The 16,334-nt window shown below is 53.9% G+C and overlaps 3 protein-coding genes across 3 annotated transcripts; 1 reads left to right on the forward strand and 2 right to left on the reverse strand.

The window, feature by feature from the left end:
- Positions 1-821: 821 nt before the first annotated feature.
- On the reverse strand, positions 822-1,865 carry IWZ02DRAFT_182224 (uncharacterized protein). The gene is made up of 2 exons (XM_066762312.1): positions 1,372-1,865; positions 822-1,265 (listed from the first exon to the last, which is right to left on the reverse strand). Exons 1-2 carry the CDS (start codon positions 1,408-1,410, stop codon positions 918-920), a joined length of 387 nt encoding a protein of 128 aa, XP_066625305.1. The 5' UTR covers positions 1,411-1,865; the 3' UTR covers positions 822-917.
- Positions 1,866-4,033: 2,168 nt separating this feature from the next.
- IWZ02DRAFT_182251 (uncharacterized protein) lies at positions 4,034-5,464 on the forward strand. Its single transcript, XM_066762313.1, has one exon. It carries the CDS (start codon positions 4,221-4,223, stop codon positions 4,962-4,964), a length of 744 nt encoding a protein of 247 aa, XP_066625306.1. The 5' UTR covers positions 4,034-4,220; the 3' UTR covers positions 4,965-5,464.
- Positions 5,465-13,807: 8,343 nt separating this feature from the next.
- IWZ02DRAFT_372348 (uncharacterized protein) lies at positions 13,808-15,849 on the reverse strand (the record flags this gene model as incomplete). The annotated part of the gene is made up of 3 exons (XM_066764622.1): positions 13,808-14,989; positions 15,045-15,644; positions 15,703-15,849. Coding segments are annotated over 3 exons (1,929 nt in total), but the record flags the coding sequence as incomplete, so codon positions are not given.
- Between the last annotated feature and the right edge of the window lie 485 nt (positions 15,850-16,334).

The following is a 16,334-nucleotide window of genomic DNA, read 5'->3' on the forward strand; positions in this document are numbered from 1 at the left end:
TGATACAGAAGGGAGATAGGCAGCCGCCGCCGCCGCCGCCGCCGCCGCTGATGAGAGCAGCGTGGCCCAGCAACACATGGTATGGCACATGGGCGTCGGCCACGCTCTGTGTGTACGTACCTTGGGTCTGAATTTCCGTCCAGCCCCGGCCCAGCCCGCCAAATCCGGTCGCCCTTGTTGCGATTGCGCTAAAGTTAGAGTGGTGTGCCGAAAAATGGCCCACGATTCAGTCAGTGTGAGTGCCGGACCCGCCCTGGAAAAGGCTTCCTGACAGATATGGGCAGGGACAAGGATGGTTTGTCGGGGTGGCGTGAGATGCTGTCAAGTCAATCAACCAGTGTGCCCCGCTCTACATGTTGACATGTGTCGGAGAAAAGAATCTCGGCTCTTCATCATCGTCTTTTTCCGATTTTGGGCTGCATCTGCCTAGAAGAGCGATTCAGCCCTACATGGCCTGTTCGCATTTTGCTTACCCTGGATACCACATAGCTCCGAGGCCCAAATGGCAGACAGAATAAAGAGACAACATAGTCATTGGCGTGGTATCGGATCCGACGCAGTAGCCAGCCAGCGCACCCGCAGGCGCCCTGGCGCTGAAAAGATGGAAAGTTGAGAGACATGAAAAAATCCTTCGCAACCCGCAAATGAAAAAATGAACCCAGCATGCCCACTCAGACAATCAAGAATAAGGAAAAAAAAAAAAAAAACCAAAATAAAAAAACAGGTTGCTGCCCATGCGCCCCGCAGCCAGATTCCCGTCCCCCCCGTGCGTAGAGTATCCCATAATCTTTGGACCGTGCCGGTCTATCGTGCCATTCCAATGACGCCGTCTTGGTATTAAGAGGTTGGGGTGCAGCCGTGACCGTGATTTGTTGCGTAACGAGCAATCAAAAGCCGTGGTTGGTGTGACGCGACGTCTAAGAGTCTTCCTTTTCGCTTCCGCTCCCACTCTTCTCGCCGACGCTGCCTCGGGGACGATGCCTGAAGACGGCGTCCTGCTCGCTCAAGCGGCGGGCGAGAGCGCGATCCAGCTTGGCTCCCAGTGCAAGCTTGCTCATGCAATCGGTCTTTTCGGGAGAGACGACATAGCGCTGCTGTTGGAGACGCTTGTCCTCGAGACGGTCCAGTCCGGCGTTCCAGGCTTTGATGTCGGCGGAACGAGGGTCAATGGACGAGGTGGTCGAGGGAGCGATCGAGGGAGTGAGGGTGGGGGCGTTGGAGTAGGTCGACAGGCGCGCCGAGTTGCGGTTGTTGGTGGTGGACGACTGCTTTGGCATGGCGGGTCGAGTCAGCGATTCGAGGTACGGACGGAAGTAACGGGAATGGAGAGGGAGGCAAGGGTAGATAAGTAGGGTCGGTGGGTCGTCTTACGTTCAGCATTGGTCTGGAGGACTCAATCGAGGTGGGCATGGCGGCGGCGGTTGTTGGCTGGGATATGGCAGGTGGGAAACGAAACAAGAAGTCGGACCGTGGGGCGAGGTCAAGGTTGTAAGGCAGAGCAGGGCAGGGCAGGTCAGGTTAGGTCGGCTAGAGTAGGCTGGGGGAGGTGGAGCGTGCGTGTGGACGAAGAAGCGGACCGACGGGATTGCGATGGCCGGTTGGACAACTGAGGGAGAGGACGGTGGACCGTTTTGGGGCGGCCGTGCGTATCGAGTTTCACACGACGGCAAGGGAGCAGAGCGGCGCGTGGGCGTCGAAGAGCGAGAGAGCGAGAGAGCGAGAGAGAGATGCAAAGAGAGGAGTGATGTTTGTTTGGGTTGGTGGCAGGGAGAGGCCAGCGGGGACGCCGAGAGATTTCCTTACAGGTAGAGAGAGAGAGAGAGAGAGAATAGTGTGAGGTGGGATTTCTGTCTGTCTGTCTCTCTCTCTCTCTCTCTCTCCTCTACCACCAACACAACAATTCCCCGACGCCTCGCATAACCGTCCATCCTTCGTCTGCCTATCGCATCCTCAACGCTCACCAAGGTAAAAACAAACCATTTCCATCCATCGCAGTGCAGTCAGTGCGCCGACACCGGCTGATCGCTCCCACGGTCCACAAACATCGAGTCAATGGGCCAGCCCCGCAAACAGGTGCACGCCCATCAAAAGACCGCCTGGCTCTATAACTTCTCGCCGTCATTGTCCCTGCCGAGCCTGTCTGACATTCCCTGCCTGTGACAACCTCATCTTGTCTGCGTTGCTCGTCCTGCGCTTTCTCCGCAAGCGTCGAGTCTGTTTTGCCAGCTGCACACACAGGCCTGCTCCTCTCAATTCCTCCGTAGCTCAAAGACGGCTTGACGCAACGCGCCACCATCTCTTTCCCAAGTTCGGACGTCGGGGGGCCAGAATGACGCAGCCCTCCCATGTCAACACGGTCAAAGATTGCCGTTGCTGAACCCACATGCGGCACCGTCTGTGAAGTTTGCTTCATCGTGTTTTCCGTCCATCAATAATGCTCGCCAATCTCTTCTATTTGCGCGCTGTCTAGTCATTTGAAAAATTGTATTTTCAAATTGGTTTTTGATATCTTTCCAGCTGCGAGATTGGACGTCGTTGCTTTTGAAGACCATGATAATTTTACGAGTCATGCTCATTTTGGAATCGCCCTCCCTTCGTCCGCCCATTGCTTCTCATGCATCCGCCATGTGCCATTGGCATATTCCAGCCACTTCTCGACTGCCATGTGCAGGGCAGCGTCGAGTTACCAAACGTGAGCTAGTATAGAGTTGTGGCTTGTCATGCCTGAAAAGGTCATGATACGTACTCCAGCACGAGGAACTCACTGCAGAGCGCTTTATCGGCGAGTAGAAGGGAGAGAAGCTGTTCAGGCAGATGATTGTTGTGTGCCTGCCTTGGAGTGGAAGGCGCACTGCACCGCACCTTCCCTATCGGATGCCCACACGACCACCACTGGACGCGTCGTCGACGACGCAAAATGCAAACAATCTTGAACCCTCCGTCATCACCACCTCTTCCATTCTATCCTCACACTTTGCTCAGCCATGCCGTTGCCATTTGTCTCTATTCATGGTCTGGATGATCCATTCGTCGACCCGCCATGTACACTCAGTCCCGAGGCTCTCCATCGACAAGCACTGAAGCAACCCTCCATCCAACGCGCACTATCTGCACTCAAGACCTCCTTCACAGAAGAGGACATTGAACAGATTGCTGTCGCCCATCGTCACAGGAGAAGGCAGCTCACCTGTTTCATCAAGAATCGCACTCTCCTCAGGCAACTAGACCAAGTCTTGGATGGCAATTTTGACGATGCATTGGATGCCGCAGACCGCGAATATCTGATGAAAGAAGGCCCTTGGGAGATTGTTGAGATCGCGAATGGCGAACAGGCGCTGCGAGGCCGCCGCGATGAATTTCAAGACGTCATGGTGGAGCTGGACGATGATACCGTGGCTGTCGGCCTACCATGTCAAAAGACGACCCAGTCAGCTCACGCCAGCTTGAAGGCCATCCACAAACGCATGCAGGAATATGATGAATCAGTTGAGCTTGACAAAACCACCTCACAGGCATTCGAGTCTCACTTGGAGGTATCAAAGCGTTGCTTGGAAAGGTGCATGCAGATGATGCGAGACACTTTGGCACGCTTTCGCGGTGTTCTCGACGATGCTGGAAATAAAGAGCTGCCCGTTTGCCAGAATCACCCGGTACCACAATCCATCCACAAGTTCTGAATTGACCTACTAACGTGCCTCCCCATTGACAGAGAAATGGCCCGGTTGGCGTACAAGCTGACCAAGTTGCCGGCGGGCTCGATTCTGTCGACAGCCCCAAGTCCTCAGCCACAGCCGTCACCACCACGCCCTCGACCCCTACGAAGCAAACGACCAACATGGCCCACATTAGAGGAACCTCGCCCAGCGCGTTGTGGCTGGAACTGGAAACCCCTTATCCGCGCAACACACACTGCGAGGTCCAGACCCTCGCATCCGACACCGAGCAAGACATGGGCGCCAAAACCGACATTGCAAGGCCCAAGTCGGCGCCACCACCTTTCGAGTTTTCTTCGGAGACAGAGTCTTACCCGGACCAGCAAGACGACTCTGACGATGAGGACCTGGTCCTTGTGAGTAGTGTCGCGCGGATTGAGTGATTCAGCGGAGCCGACTCTCGTTCATCTGTCATTTCTTTCTTGGACCACGAAAACGACAGTGTGTCATTGGGGATGTTGATTGGAAGGTGCAAGACAGGCCGTTGCCGCTTCCATACGTGCGTGCATGCGTGCGTGGCGTGGCGTGGCGCGGCGTTTCTTCACGGCCGTTGCAGTGGTGGTCGTGGTTTCTCCTGTTGGCATGGAAGTGGCGTTCAATACCCCGGTTTTCTCTTTGGGTTGCATGGCATGGCGCTGGCCTGGTTGGGTGGGTCTTGATCCACTTTGGATTACCTCTCCTCGCGGTTCTGCAGGCCCAGCTGGATTGGGTTCGGCGTGGATTTCAATCGGAAGTGGATGGATGGGGTGGGTGTCGTGCAATGCTTGGAATGGAGGACAAGTACAGGTGGACAAGATCGTGCATGTGCATGTGTATAGGAGGCCTCTACTGCTCCAGGTACACATGCTGCTTTCCTTGGGAGCAACTCTGCAATACAGCGATAATCAAGGTGGTAGCTTCAAACTCAATGCACAGGCCTATAGACCGAACCTCTTCATCTTGCTCACACGTCACTACTACTCGGTTACAAGAAAACAAATCCACTGCCCTTACCTCAGACCCACGACACATCCACGCGCTGTCCGCATTCCAATTTTCTACGCAGCTTATTTCCCATTCCAATCTACACACTCCCTTCCATTCCTCGCCTCCCGACGTGCAGTCCGCCGTCCTCCTTTCCACTATCCCACATCGATCACTCACAGCCGTCTTTCACCAACCCGTCTAAATCATCAACCAACCAATCAGCTCAACCCCCATGTCAGGCACACGCCCTCCGCGCGGCAGTGTGGCAGCACGAGGAGAGGATAGGACCGGACGGGACGGGACAGGCGCAGACCACAGAAAAGGAAATGAGATGAGATGAGATGAGTTGAGGAGATTAGGTTCCTGCAAGCCCGCGTGCGTGCTTGCGTGCGTGTCGTCGGCCTCGCCGGGTGACGGAGAAAGAGAGGGGGGGAGGGAGAAAGGGGAAGGTGCGTCGTACCCACGCGCTCCTGTGCACGCGCGCACGTTCGGCAAGGAGTTGCCGGGATGATGATGATGATGATGATGATGATGATGATGGTCGTGGTGGTGGGGGTGAGAGGAAGAGAGATGGTGGTGCGGGTGAGGTAAGGTCATGCAAGGGGCAAGCAACCTAGATCTCTGTGTGTTGCACGTTGCCTTCGCGCTTCTGAGGTGTGGTGTTGAAGTCTTGGTTTCGAGAGAGGGAGGGTCATATGGAGAACACCTGGCTTATCCACCGTAATCCAAACCACTCCATCTCATTTTAAACACTAAGATTACTGGTCGATCAGTGTACTTGCTTGCTTGCTTCCCTCTTAATCACGTGCGTACGTGCAACACCTGGCCATGGGGTTGCGCGCAGGTGGTGGTAAGACAAGACGACCAAACAAGGCAGGCAAGGCAGAGCATGAAGCAAGGAGACGTCGCCGCGGCTACTGTTTTCAGGGGCATGTATGCATGTGGGTACGAACTGACGCATAGGACGATGCATGACGGCTTGACTGAGCGGTTCTGGTGCTTGGGTGGGCCGTCGTTGTCAGGAGCGCGTGTGCGCGTGTCTTTGGTGTGGCGTGGCGTTGGCGAGTCAGTTGGTCGGTTTCTCGGGAGATTTTTGGCACTGTGGTGTCCAGTGCACAATGAGTCTGTAGCTTTGGGGATTGCGTGATGGTTTTTGCGGCAGACTTGGGATCTGTCGGTGTTATGTTGGGCATGGATGTTCTGGAATGAGCGAGCGATGAATCGATTTTACTTGGAAGGTCTTCTTTGCTCATTTCTGAGGCTGAAAGAGGACGTTGCTGTAAGTCGCTCAGTGATAGTCTCAATTTTTGCTCTAACAAGAACAGACCATCCAGCCGCAGCAATTTTTCCGTCCAATTTGGACTTCCTGTTTGGTTGCTCCTGTTCTGGTATCTAGTCCGGTTCCTGCGGGTCTTAATTCTAGCACTGAATACTGTACTGATCCCTTCAAGGCATGGAGAAAGTTGTTGATCTTGGAAATAGGTCCCAGGTCTTGAGGTCTCTCAGATGCCCTGTTTGATTTCACGATGTCCCAAACTAAGGAAGTTCTTCTTCGTCTGAGGGTTTTGACTTTCGGCAAAATCGAGTGGCTCACGGATTTCCTGGCCTGAATCATGTCACTCAAAGACTTTTGCACACCATCACAATCACCATTGCCTAGATGGCGAGAGTGATTGACCCAGCCATTTTTCAGAGCACAATTGAGTCCCGATCGGTGCCTCGGACAGCTTCAAAATTCACTTCAATTAGCTTGTGATGAACCATGGAGAAAATGAAATCGTGATGACGACACTAAAGACAAAAATGACCGTACCGTGGTCCTCTTCTCTGATTTCAGTGCCGGCTCTTGCCTTTGAAACCAGCAAATCACCTTGTTTGAGTAACTGCCAGTAAGTCCTTCTATCCCGTCTCGCTGTGTTCAAATTGCTCGTTCCTCCAGCCGGTATTGAGCTCGGCGAATCCAGCTGTGGGTCTTGTGAAGAGCAGGAGCAAGCACATTGCTGGATTCTCCAGGTTCCGCTTCAAAGAATCGGGAGATTTCCGCAAAAACTTCCGGTTCTTTTTGGATGACAGCGGTTGTCTTGGCAAGCTTTTACTTCGGTCAATAATCATTTAATGTTCCTAGCTTGCATTGGTCACAGAAATTGATCTATCTGCTTGAATTGAAAACACGCCTGGCTCGCGAATGCTAGTGTGCACAATCCCACTAAGTCTAAATCATGGAATTTAATAAGTGGTATTGATCACTGATTGTTAGATATCTAACGCCTCATTGATAGATGACAGGATCTTGGTCCAATCTCGCCGATAGGAACCGCAGATTGAAGTTTCCTTTAGCAAGCTAGAAGCTAAGGATACGCTCCTAAGCTTTAGACATCGCTTCCTTAGCTTAGACGCTGGCTTTTACTAATTACCTCACATCATATTCCAACATGGAACCAACCTAGACGTTCTGAGAGCTCATTAGCGGCAATTTCCTCCGAGATTTGGCCTGCAGTCTTCAACAGATCATGTAGTTTTCAAATATTCGGGATGATGGAAAATGGCAGACTTTCAAATGCCCTTGTGAATGTGAGATCGCCCTTGTGGCTGATTAGGCAGCCTGAAATGTGCATCGCCATACTAGATTCGCTTCCATTATGTAATTGACCAGTTAGATGGATAAGTGAAGTGATGAGATAACTTAATTGAGGCTATCTTGACAGGAGACGGCACTAATATGAGATGTATCTAATCAAAGAGACCATGGAAGCAACTAGCAGAAAATTCTCAGACCTCACATGAAGCAAATAACAAAGCAAGTAGGATAGTTCGTCGCGCGCGCGTAGGCGCAGCTATGGATGTGTTTATTAGTAATCAAGGACATTAGTTTCTTGAGGATGATAGGAAAAAGTCGATGGTATTCGGCTTGGATTCCGTAAAGGGTGTCGATTCTGCTCTGAGGTTTTCCAGTAAATCTTTCCAGTCTTCCCAACGGAGAGCTTGCTTGCTTGAGTAGCTGAACATGGGCTGACTCCTGGGATTCTTCAACTGGAATCCCTTGGAAGTATCCTTTTGGGCGTCATGGAACGACTTTGAGAACGATGCATCCGTGGGTAAGCAGGATTTGTTGCGGTCAATCAACCCAATCAATTTTGTGTTTGCGGAGAGAATTTCCATCCCTGAGATTTCAGCCTTCAAGTTCTCTTCAAATTCGTTGGTTAACGCAATGGTTTCACATAAGCATCGTAGTTTTAGATTCGAGAAATTGGACAGCGTTGGCATTGGTTTCCCGTGTGGTCTCGAGAGCTTTCATGAAAAATGTGCTTTCCACGGCGGTGCGGGTAAAATTGGCGGCCGTCTGTGACCGGAACCGAGCAGAGTCGCGCACTGCTAAAGACTGAAACAAAGTGTTTGTCTCGTATTGGCCTCAAGATCGTCTACTTAAGAGTGTCTCTGCTCAATTAGGATGACCGAGACTTGAAGCACTGCCTGCGTTTTGGAAGTGAACGTTGGGAATATCATCTGCGTTGCCATCGTGTGAAGTTTCCAGGAGAAAATCGTACGGACCAGTCTCCGCAAGACTCGGATCCGCCGAGCTGCCATGATGACAATCCACAAATCTCTCCGTCTCTCTGGCATGTATTAGTTTAGGGCATGGCAGTCTGAAATTTTCAGCGTTGAAACCGTTGAAATGTCGAGGAGAGGAGGATGCGAACTCACTTCCCAGCTTTTGGCTTCTACACACGGCAAAAGGATGTAAAATAGTGCAATATCAAGCTGATTTCTCGAAATGCTTCTGATGGCATCGACAGTCTATTCGGCGATGGTGGAGAGCCAGAACCGAGGTTGTGAATTTTGTCCTCTTCCACAATGATCAGGAACAGGCTGAATAAGTTTCTTTCGACCTGGTAGCGCAACACACTTGCCTGTAGATATGAATGCAGCAAGCCTGCAAGAGATGTGAAGGAGGAAAATGTTGCGAGGCGAAGGATGGAGTTGAGATGTTTGGTCAACATTCACCCGCGCGCTGCTGACGAAGGCAACCCAGGAGATAAGGGCAGCCATTTCCGCAGCAATGCCCTTGTTTTCAGGAAAATTTGTGAGGCTCCTTAACGGGTTTGCTAGGTGTATCGTCTCTCTCAACCTGCAAGACTGTGAATTAGCAGTCGCGGCTAAATGCTTAGCTGGAGGGGCATGCGGAATGACGTGAATGGAAGTTGGAATTCGCATCGAGATGTCGCAAGCAGTAATGTTGGTGCGGTGAGAAAGGCAAATTATTCATGTTTCCAAGCCGTCGTGATGGAGAAAAAGCCAGACCTTTGTTGTTTTGTCATGACAGTACATTTGCAAAAGTTGCCCGTCCCTCAATTTTAACGTTGAAGAGAGTTGCAAAAACGACCAATTGCTCTCCTCGGCCGGGTCTTGCATTTTGGAAAGAACCTATGAAGGAACCTTCTGGAGAGGCAACGAGAATCGCCCAGGGGTACCTGGGGTCAGGGGTAGTTTCGGCTTTTCCACGGTTAAACACCCAGACAGAATTCACCAAAATTTTCCTCCCATCCAACCAGTAACTACTTCACTGGACCCACACCGCCAACCAAAAAGCAAAACGTACAACAGCCGGGATTCGCTGCTGGTCACCCACGCAACTACTAATCGGCCGCAAGGTAGCTTATCTATGGAAGAGCGGACGGGGTTCCGAGTTTTCTACCTGCTATGGTCGTACGTATCAGATTCCGTCGCTTTTGTCAATTATAATGTGCTCAACACCAAAAGTGAACATGGCACAAAATCAATTCAACCGTTGGTCTCCTCTGCACTGACCGACTGCTGTCACTCGTTCGCCCCCACCCACGCTTTCCTTGTACGACAACATCAACCCGAGCAAGCGACAAAACCGGCCTCTCCTTCAACCTCTCCCGACTCCGGCCTCCGACTCGGACACCCTCAACTCCGCTGCCGCTTTGCACGAGATTCTCATCAATCACACCGACAGATCATCACCTGTCTTTGCTTCGGCATGACGTCTTTCCGCTCCATTCATCTCTGCTAGTCGTCCGGAGCTCCAACGCCGCATCCAGCGCCGGAAGAAGACGACGCAACGTGACGTTGATGTCTCATGCCTCGCGCCTCGCCAAAGAAATGCACGCACCTGACGTCCCGCGACGAAAACCGCAAAGGGCAAAGAGCAAGAGCCTGCCATGCAAGCGCGTCCGCTTCGGTCCGCACGTTTCTCTTTTTTGCTTTGTCGTCTCTGAGACCCGCGTCTTCACGATGCAGATGACAATGCACGGGCGAAGCCGGCCAGGCGCCTTGACGGCCAAGCGTGATCAACCCGAGACTGCAGCGTCTGGCTGCGTACACGGCTTGCCGGCTGAGGACGTCGTCTTCGTTCGGCTTGCTGGATGGTTGGCTGGTTGACGTTGACAGCCCCGACGGAAACATTTTATTGATTTGATTGATAAGCCACATTGTGATTCTGTGCCCAGTTGAGCGATGGCCATGCCAGGAGCTCAGCTGGGTAAGGTAGGTATGGAGCGTCAGCGGCGCCACGTTGGACTACCGCTGTCATCTTCTCTGTCATCGACCAGAGGCGCGGACGCGTGTGCTGCTCGGAATCTGGGGGCAGCCTGGACACAATCATAGCACGTGCGGCATCCGTGGGCAGTCTGGCAGACGGGGACAGACACGAGGTGTTTCTGGTCGCTTGTGTCAAGGTAGGTGAATGTGTAAACCTCTCTCTCACATTTTCACTCCTCTTCTCCAAAGTCCGGCGTCTAGTGTTTTCCCACGTCCCACTCAAGCTTGTGCCCATTCGCTCATTTTCTCCTCACATCTTCGCGAGTGCAAGGAATTCTCCTACTGGCTGGCCACGAGCTGGCCCGGCTTTCCAACAATCCCGCGCTCGCCCACCCTACCGCTGACATGCATGCGGCCCCCTTCAATCGGCACCTAGAAACAAGCTACAAAGCACCACACCTACTGGACAGAGTGCGACCCGGCTCCTTGGGCGGGGGAAAATCCAAATCACTCCAAACCAACACACGCCTTCCTGCTCTCTGACCACCATCACGGCCAGCCACTCTCTCCTCAGCGAGCGCGCCAGCGAGCGCAAACGCAAGCCCAATGAACGGATCCAGCCCCTCGGGACTCCGCGCGCCGCGTACATCACACCCGCGTCCCGCCTGCAATGTCTGTCGGCACTGCAGCAGCAGCAGCATCACGAATCCTAAACCTCTTTTTGCCTGACCGACTGGCTGCCTGCCTGCCCGCTTGACTGGCTTTTTTGGCCTGACTATAGCACGACACGAATACGAGGATTGCGTCGTCCGCGAAGACAGCAGGACGGGACGGCGGGATGTTCGGGCTCCGAGGCGGACACCGAGAACCGCACTGCGTCGGTGGACTAGTTGATTGATTAGACGACAGATAGACTGACGGACAGACAGACTTCTAGACTACCTACGCAGTGTCAATCATGCAAGCACGCATAGATATCTGTAGGTCGATCGACTCTTGTCTTCCACACCCCAAAACATCACCACCATCGACGAGACAGCGGCGAGACAATGCATTACCAATTCAACACCATCTCATACGCGTCTCTGTCTCTCCTGTCATCTTGGCTGCATACATACATACATCATACATGTATATCCATCCGGCCTGTCCGGCAGCCCGTCGCTCAATCAATCAGTTAAAGAGTCTCTCTGTGGCTAGTACGCAATGCCGCGTGCGGTGCGTACACACACAGCATATGCATACACTAGTGTGCGACGCGCCGAACCCATTCTAGCCTCGCGCGCTGCTGCAGTGCACCCACCTCTTTCTCTGCATGCATGCACGCATACACACAGCGCACAACATGTGAGAGCAGCGAACGCGTCGTCGTCGTCGTCGCCGTCGTCGTCCCGAGACAGACAGACAGACAGGCACATATCCATCATCGAGAGACAGACCGGCACAACGCGACCAACCAACTCCACACGCCTCATCATCATGCATGTCGCGAGCAGCAGCAGCAGCAGCACAGTAAGCACAGCACATGGCATACGCGGCGGGAGTCAAACCGATCAAGAATCGAAATCGATCACCGCGTGTAAGTGTGTGAACATGTCATGCTAGAGGCGTAGTAAGAGCAGCAGCGCAGCAGCAGCAGCAGCAGCATCAGCAGTTCCCGATTGCGTTGCATGGCGTCGGAGAATAAGGACGGACGGGCGAAATGCTTATTTTCACGTTTGCTGACTGACGGTGATGATTGTTTGTGTTTTGATGTTTTTCATTTTTTGCGTATTTGTTTCGATTTGGGTTCCTTGAGTACCTGGATACTTGAGATGAAGGAGTGATGGTGATGGTAGAAGTAGTGGTGGTAGTGGTAAGAGAGGTTATTGTGTGCAAGGGATCGTTGTGTGGGTTCTAATAGCTTCTTCTGCTGTCTCGAAAGATCTCGTGTTCTTCGCTTGCCCCCCCCCCCCCCCCCCCCCCCCCCCTCTTCCAATTTTTTTTTTTTTTTTGTGTAGGTGTGCGTGCGTGTGTGCGTGCTTGCGAGACGACCGTGTACGCGTCAAGTCCGTGATTTCCGTCGATACATCCGTGATATCCGTAAAAGCGTTTCCAAAAAACGTTGTTGCCAATGCAGTGGTAGCAGCAACAGGGAGTGACGAGGTCATTGGGGAGCGCAACAATTAAAAAGCAAAAGTCAAAGCACAAGAGGTATAAAACTGTTTGAGCCAGCCCAGTCTTAGTGTCAACAAATATGGTGCGCAATTTTGATGCCCTTTTCTCCTCCCCATCGGTTTGCTTCAACCTTTTGGCGATCATCGTCCTGTCGAGACCAGCGAGTCGAGTCGAGCTCTTCTCATATGAAACAAAAAATAGACAATATTGTATGGGTGTGGAATGGTGGTGGTGGTGGTGGTGGTGGTGAGACGCAAGCAAGAGAGGTGTGTGTGGAAGGATCAGTCAGTTACTTGGGCTGTTTTGGACCAAAGCAGGGTATCGAACGACCAAAAAATGACAAAGACAAGGACGAAACGCCGCCAACCCAACCCACCAGAAGGGAAAACAAAACAAAAACAAGTACACATACATGGCACATGGGTTTCGCGTAGCAGAAGGGTAGACACGTTTTGGTGTTGGCGAAACGGTGGAGTCGGTTGTGCAGGGCGCACCCTGGCACCTCACTGCCCAACCTCTAGGCTCGCCTCGCACTCCTCGACCGTCGGGCTCATCCTGCCGACCAAGTCCTGGTACATGGTGACGACTCCTCGGTCGCCGAGATCGATCGCTTCGCGTCCCAGGGCAGTCCCGGGGCGACTCTGCACCGGTGTGTCCAGGACGCTGGAGCTAATGCTGCACTCGTAGATGGAGCTGGAGCGATTGTTTGGCTGCAATAGATGAGGCAAGTGCGCGAATTTCGAAACCACCATGCTGGGCGTGCGACTGATACGCGATGGGGCCATCGAGGCGGGCACCTTGGTAGACGCAGTTCTCGAGATGGTCCCCATGGGAGGCGTGGTCGGTACAGCGGTGGTGTCGAGACTGAGCTCGGCCATGAGCTTTTCAGTCGCCGCGAGGGCAAACGTCGTAGCATCAGTGGCCTGGGTGCAGTCGGAGGTCGTGACATCTGCCGACGAGCAGAGCATCTCAGAAACGCAGAGGCTCGTTGCCGAAGACGCAGCAGAGCTCTCCAGCGAAAGATGCGTGTTGGCCCCACTGCTCACGCTATCGGCGGGAGAGCATGTGCCGCTGCCAATGGAACAGACGCTAGAGACTGCACTCTGCGCAGCAGCGGCGCGTGGCAATCCCGAGCCATGGCTTGCGCAACGCGTGTGGAAGTAAGGGACGCCGGGCGTGCCAGCGAGCGCGCAAGTCGTGGGAGCTGGGAGAGAAAGCGCCGAAGTGGAAGCCGGCAAGAGGGTGAGGGGCGTTGATGCAAAGTCGAACTGGTTGCAGTCGAGGGTCGGTGTACGCTTGGGCTCGTCTGTTTCGGCAATTGGCTCCGTTGCTGGAGCGTAAGCAGACAAGGGCGCGGACACGGAGCCGCGCTGAAACGATGTCTTTAGCGTGAGCTTCTCGCGAGGGACGCGACGGATGGATTCGCGCACTGGAAACGAGTTTGCGGACAGCGTCGGAATTTTAGTGGTAGGCGCAGGTGGATCAATAATGGTCTCGTTCAATCCGTTGCCGTAGCCTGGCACGTGAATTTCGCAGTAGGGCTGCGGTGGAACGCGGACGCTGTTCCTCTTGGAGGAGAAGGGTGAGCGCCAAGAGGAAGTGTTGCTGCGATGGAGCGGGGGCAGGCTGCTTCTCCGACCAGCGGTGGGCGAGGCGCTGCTGTTGACGCGCAAGGGTGCGGGAACTTCGACGCTAGGCGAAGCGGAGGGACGACGCTTGAAGTTGGTGTTGCTCGGACTGGTGTGTGTAATATAGTCGTACCCTTCGCAATCCGGCTTGATGCTATAGGCCGATACACTGGCCTCTGGCGACAGAATTTCCAGTTCGGCCGACGCGTAGCCCGAGTCGTTTTCTCGAGAGCTTTCCGCAGCGGTGCTCTTGCTCGTGTTCCACGGCGGGGTTCCTGCTGTGAGACAGCAAAGTGGGTACATGGCATCCGTGTCGGTCACTTCGGGTGGCGCACGCGTGACGCTCATGAGCATCTGCAAGGTGGCGTAGATGAGAATCCAGCGGACCTTGCGCGCATCCGAGAGCGAGACTTTTTCCTTTGGCTTGTCCGAGTAGTCGCGCTCAAAGCGCTTGTAGGCCTTGACCAGAGGCGAGTCGGCAGTGGCTCCGGTCACGCCATTGGTCGCGGAGAGCAGCGAAGCTTGATTTACACGTTGCTTGTCAAGCTTGCTTTGCTTGTTGCTAATTTTGAACGTGCCAAGCGACTTGGACGTCTGCAGGCTGTTTGGCGGGGGTGTCGTGGGAAGCAGAGGGAGCGGGTGCGGAAGTGCATTGTACTTGTGCCTCCGATCAAAGGCCTGGACGTTTTGAAGGACGCAGATGCCCCCGTCGGCGGGACGCTGATACTGAATCGAGGCAGAGGAGTGCATGTCAACGAGAAGGTCGTGGAGACCGCGGAAGTCTTGGTACATGGCGCGGTAAAGGGCCCTGGGGTAGTTTGTCGTCTTTGGCGGTGGCCAGTAGCCGTATTTTTGAACATAAAAGTCATGCAAGAATGTGCGGAAGCGCTCGAGGTGGGCGCGAGGGCCTGAAGGAACGCCAAGGTATTGCGGGGAAAGCTCTTCTTCGAGAAAGTTGCTGAGGCCCCTTGCCACGCGGTTCAGGTGGAGGTCCATTTCGAGGTAGGCCCGAGTGATGAGTGCCTTTGTCACTCGTGGGATGATCTATGAATCGTCAGCGGGCACAGACTACCTTGACCGCCATCAGGGGTTTGCGAACCCTATGCTCGGAACTCAAATACAAGGTGTCGTTCATGCCCACACAGTGCGCATATGCATCGATCCAGAGGATCTTGAGCTGGTAGTGCTCGGCGTAAAAGATCATGGCAAGAGCATTGTCCGGGCGATCTGTGAAGGTCATGTATCCCATATCCTTGGCATAGGTCATAAGGGCCTCGTGATTTGACGAAGAACCCGGAGTGCGAAAGAGATGAAGCCGCTCCTGCAGGTTGATGAGGGCGGTGCCTAGATGCGAGCCCACCAGCGGTTTGCGGAAGATGAAGGCAAAAAAGTTGCGGTTGGCCATGTGCCACTCGAAAGCCTCCTCCTTGGTCGTGTCTTCGGGCGCAGGCATGTACAGCTCGTACATTGAATCTGGAGGACTTTCGAGGGCGGCCAACTGACCCAGTGGAACATGTTCCTTGGAAATCTTTTGGGCAAAGCAAAGGGTAAACAGGTTGCCACACTTTGCCCGCTGGAGCTCGCTCATTGGCACGCAAAACGAAGGACCGCGCCGGGACTGGCCCTTGGCGTAGAGGTGGACAAAACAGTCACCGTGGGAGAACCAGAGCTCCGAATCCTGGACAAAATCAGCAAGAGGATTATTTTTCGGGGGAGGGGGGGGCGGAAAGGCGTACACGGCGGAGGCCATCCCAGGGCTCGGAGCGCTTGCCACTGCCATCCCATCTCTTGACCCCGGCGGTTTTGGCGCAACTCGAGGCCAAGGTCAGGGAGGAACAAATGGTGTCGGAAGAGGCCTTGCGGCGCTGAATGACGGCAGGCATGTCGGAGAGGTGCGAAAAGTACCTGGCAGCGAATGAACGAGAGGAGTGGAGAGCTTTTGCGAGAGGATCTTGGTCCTGGGAATTGCTCTCGCGTGCCGGGTTCTTGAATGGCAGGTAGTCGGAGGAAGACCTCGGAACACTAGCACGCAGCTTGACGCCAGCGTCGGTAAACGAGAGGAGTGGAGTGGAGGAGATGGAATGTCGACGGGTGGAGGGACGAGCGGGCAGTGAGCAGCGACGGGAGGGTATATGAATAGGGTCCGGGGCGGCCATGGTGTCGACTGAGCGGCGATATTTTTTTTTTTTCCTTTTTCTTTTTTCTTTCAGGGCGGGATGAGGAGGAGCGGGGAGGTACCCTGTAAGTAGGCCGGCTATGCCTGTAGCTGGCGAGGGTGGATTTGGAAGCTCATCTCACGGGCGGGCCGCGCGACTTGAAGTAGTTTCTTTGCAATCGGGTCTGACGCGGCGGTGGCGAGCGAGGGCTG

Source organism: Phyllosticta citriasiana (genome assembly GCF_038021145.1).
Source record: "Phyllosticta citriasiana strain CBS 120426 chromosome Unknown IWZ02scaffold_3, whole genome shotgun sequence".
Taxonomy (NCBI): Eukaryota; Fungi; Ascomycota; class Dothideomycetes; order Botryosphaeriales; family Phyllostictaceae; genus Phyllosticta; species Phyllosticta citriasiana.